This window comes from Protobothrops mucrosquamatus, unplaced genomic scaffold (genome assembly GCF_001527695.2).
Source record: "Protobothrops mucrosquamatus isolate PMUCROS unplaced genomic scaffold, P.Mucros_1.0 scaffold16070, whole genome shotgun sequence".
Lineage (NCBI taxonomy): Eukaryota > Metazoa > Chordata > Lepidosauria > Squamata > Viperidae > Protobothrops > Protobothrops mucrosquamatus.
The window spans coordinates 50-4366 of record NW_015401835.1 but is presented as its reverse complement, the minus strand read 5'-3'; the positions used below and the strand labels follow the sequence as shown (position 1 = coordinate 4366).

Genomic DNA, 4317 nt, shown 5'->3' with positions numbered 1-4317 from the left:
TGTCATAAAATAGTATTATCTATGGATAGCTAATTTCTAAAGAATAGCCTTGTGATGTGAATCACTATAGGATAATGATAAGTTCAAATGCTTTACATTGACAGAATGAATGTATTAAAATGAGAGAAGCATTTGTGGAAGACAAGTCTTATAGCTTCAAAAATATGAACAAGCACAAGTATGTGAATAATAAGACTGGATTCATACATTGGACTAAACTGTAATGTGATTTTGAACCTGATGAACTTGCATTTGGCTTTGGGTAATTGTGGTTTATTTGACAAATCATAATTAAATAAGCCTTTTCTTATTTTAAACCAAGCTAGGACTGAAATCCCATTATGTAGAAAACTGCAGTTAACAATGAGCATGTTGTTCCATGGTATATTAGTTCTTTGAAACAGCTTTTTGTTTCCAGCCTGAATTTCCCCGTCAGAAAGAAGTCCACAGGTCAATGCTACTTTCTATGTACAATGTGGACTTGCTATACCAAGCCAAGCGTAAATGCAATGCCACACAGGAATTGGATATTGATCTTTATGAAGGAGAGGTGGTGGCTCTCATAGACCAAAAGGATCCTTTTGACTGCACAAGCAGGTGGCTTGTTGATACTGGAAGTAAGTACTTCACATTGCACTCTCAGCCTAGATATGCCCTAGTGGCAGAGACTTGACCTTTAACATTGCCTTCTTGGTTTTAGATATGGAGTTAATGGATACTTACGTTTAATCACTGCTTCACCTCTTATTTTATTATTTCCTTTTCTATATTGCTATTCCTAAATGCAGTGCTTTTTTTCTATAAAAAAAAAAAAAAAAAAAGATGCCGGAACTCACACATGTCATACAACCCGCCTTGCCTACCCTACAAGGTTCCATCCCAAAAAGGTGCCGGAACTCCGTTCTGGGCATTCTATGAGAAAAAAAGCCCTGCCTAAATGACTATAGGTTTTTGACTTAAATAATAATCTTGTTTGTTTATGCTATCCATTGTCCAATGAAAGTGAATGGCCAATAATTAAATACATTTAAACAAAATAAGATATTAAAATCATCTTAACTAATCTTCCAATTTTTCTTTCTTTTTCTGCAGACAATTCTTGAGCTTAAAGATCACAGCTCACTAAATATGTATAATCCCAGAAGGTCAGCAGTTTTTAAAACAAGTATAGTTCTCAGTCTATAGTAGATGACCCAGTATGTTTTCTTTCCTTGTTCCCAACTGTTTTCTATTTGGCTGAAGGTCACTAAGGTTTAAGGGAACAGATTATTCTTTATTTCTGAGTCAGTGTTGCTATTGTTTTATACTCTAATCCTCCACTAGATATCAGTAGTTATTCATTTTCCAACTTTTCAAACAAAGAATTGTTTTTTTATAATTTCATCAAAACTCTTTCAGATGTAAAATCTTAATGGTTTTCTTAATTTTCAGATTTATCCAGACTGTAATATTGTTAATTTCATTTCAGTATATTTCTTTCCTCCGTAAAAATTAAATCACTGCTTCCGTCTATGGAAGGGTGGGGGTATAGTCCCCTCCCTTCTCATTTTTGGAGGATTTCTTACTTTGGGGATCTTTTCCAGGGAATCAATTGCAAAATAGAAGAGAGAAGATCGATATTCTCACCCAGTTCCAAGCACGCTGTTCACCATTGTTCTGGTTCGTGCTTTTGAACTTTGGCTGCTGGTAGCTTGGGCTAGACACTGATGTGCAGCTAGCCTTTCTCCTGGCTTCCCCTGGATCAAAAGAATCTACCTCTGTCATTCCACAATGATCGGGGTGCCCCTCCTTCTTTTTTGCCTTTCTGGGCAACTTTTGCACCCATTTAGGGGTGCGGAGCTCTGCAATCCATTGGCCACGTCACTATGAGACAGAACCGGAAGTCTCTCTCTCTCTCTCTCTCTCTCTCTCTCTCTCTCTCTCTCTCTCTATCTCTCTTAATTTGCAATATTTGAAGGTTCTTACGATAAAATTAAAAAAAAAAACCACCTTTTGATACTCTTGGCCTTTTTCTCTCTCCCCTATATATAGTTCTTAAAGGATACGTTTATTCTTCCTTCCTGAAACCCTATAAACCAGCCAAGGCACCAAAAAATGCTGGGGAAACCAATTTCTGTGATGGTGACTTTGATAACATCAGCCTTTTTGTCTCTTCACGACAACCGGATGACAACAGTTCAAAACCCACAGGACACAAAAGAAATGGCAGTGACTCTTCCTATAATAGTCTGTGTGAAAAAGAATCTGTTAATGGCTCTGAACTGGAGAGCTTTTATGAAACGGATGAGCAACACGTAAGCATGATTTCCAAAGAGAGGGGATGAATTCAGGGATGAGTTAGTTGCTGCTGAGGGCTTCCTAATTATAGCTGCCAGTTCATTTTTCTTCTCCAGATAAATGAATTACAGTATCTATTAATCTTGCCAACTCTTTTTGTATAGACTGATCTCAGAGGAAGATGATGTCCAAATGATCAGTTATGAAAAAGGCAAATAAGTAGGCCTACTAAAACATCTGGTCTAGGTCTTGCTTTTTTCCAAATCTGGAGCTGATCCCATACTGCTACAGGATCATTTTAAGTTAGAGCATGTCATGTTTTATAGTTCTCAGGGTGCATTAAGATAAGTATTAAAGACCCAAGAGATAACTTTAATATGCCACTGTTTCATGGCTTCATACTTATCTCATTGGGAAATAAGTATACAGTTTATAAATTTAGGGATTTGGGCCTAATATTAATGACAATACTCAAACACATTATTCCAAATCCGACACAAGATTTTTAAAGAAACAAGCATAGTAAGATATTGCTTGATTTGCTGATTGGGTTGGGTGCTTTTCCCCGTTTTTCACTGAAATAGGGAGTAGAATTGAACGTTCATTCATTCTCTTTCTCTCTTTTATATTTCATTTCTCTTAGACTTTCTATGCTGTTCATGCATTTCAAGCAAGGAGTAAGCAGGAACTCAGTCTTCACGAATATCAGCGAGTTCAAATCCTTCGTTTTTCAGACCTGAGTGGCAATAAAGAATGGTGGTTAGCTGAAGTTGAAGGACAAAAAGGATACGTGCCAGCTAATTATCTTGGGAAGATGACATACACGTAAATATCAGATTGCTGACGGAATAAATTCTCAGAGCCAGAAGACTTTTGTTGAGATATTATCACCCCTGAATTTTTGTGCCTTAAAAAATGCAATAAGCTAAGAGCTTTCAAAATCCGGAATTGAAGTACTTGTGAAGAAGAATTTTTGATGGAATGCGTGCATTTGCTTTTACTTTTCAACTTTTGTCACACTGGACTGGACAAGAACTCTTGTAATGCCTTCCACAGATTTATGAGAAATTTAATTATATTGAACTAATCTGCTAAACCAGGGGTCCTCAACCTCTGGACAGTGGCCCACTACCAGGCCATGGTCTATTTGGAACCGGGCTGCACGAGCATGTACACGCTTGACTTGTGCAAGTAGAGCTACGCACATGCGAATGCGTGCTGGCCCGTCACTCATGGGTTCACATGGCCCAGTTCCCCTCTCTCCCCCCAGCCCAGCAGCAAAGGTTGGAGACTGCTATGTTAAACCACCTATAATAACAAAAATCTCATGACATAATAATCCAGTTGGTCCTTTAGGTGCCACAAGATGTCTTGTTGAACTTTGCTGTGAAAGCCCAACACAACTAATCCAACTATGCCAGCTATAAATTTAAGAGTTTGTCTTTTGTAGATCTGTGAATTAATCAGGAATGGGCAAGAAGAACTCTATATTGTCCATAGAATGTTTTCAGGTTTCTAAATACTCTTAGAAACAGTTTAGACTCAGGTGTAAGGAACTGAAGCGGTACAGAGGTTGAGAAAATTCACTGGAGATTTCTTGCACATGGAAGTGCCTTTTTGGTTATGCAAGACATTTCTAGAACTAAGCTTGTGAAAATTTCAAGAATTGAATGTACTATTTGCTGACCTTTCAACAGAATATTACTTCGTAACAGCTATCTCAGAACTGTAGTTCTGCTGAAAATGCCTTCTGCTCCTGGTCCAAGAACAGGTAGGGCAGAGAAAAGGCAGGAGTAGAGAAGGTCAGCCAGATTACTCATGAGGAGAAAGCCTCGCTCTTGATGGGCTGCATGGGAAGCTATTTAGCAGAGCAGACAAATGGAGGTCATCCTGTGAACATGTTTGTTTCCTAGCTGTGTGTTTTCTGGTCATTGTGATTCCTGCCTCACTTTGGACCGACACTGTGCCTTGACTTGGATCATGCCTTGGAAACTCTGGACTTTTCTTGCCTTGTGAACTCTCTTGTACTGTGGATTTAAG

General features: G+C 38.3%; 1 protein-coding gene across 1 annotated transcript; it reads left to right on the top strand.

Moving 5' to 3' along the window:
- Nucleotides 1-20: 20 nt before the first annotated feature.
- Nucleotides 21-3374, top strand: LOC107301731 (rho guanine nucleotide exchange factor 38-like). Its single transcript, XM_015830916.1, has 3 exons — nt 21-617; nt 2032-2294; nt 2921-3374. The coding sequence occupies exons 1-3, from the start codon at nt 455-457 to the stop codon at nt 3104-3106; spliced, it is 612 nt and encodes a 203-aa protein (XP_015686402.1). The 5' UTR covers nt 21-454; the 3' UTR covers nt 3107-3374.
- Nucleotides 3375-4317: the final 943 nt, after the last annotated feature.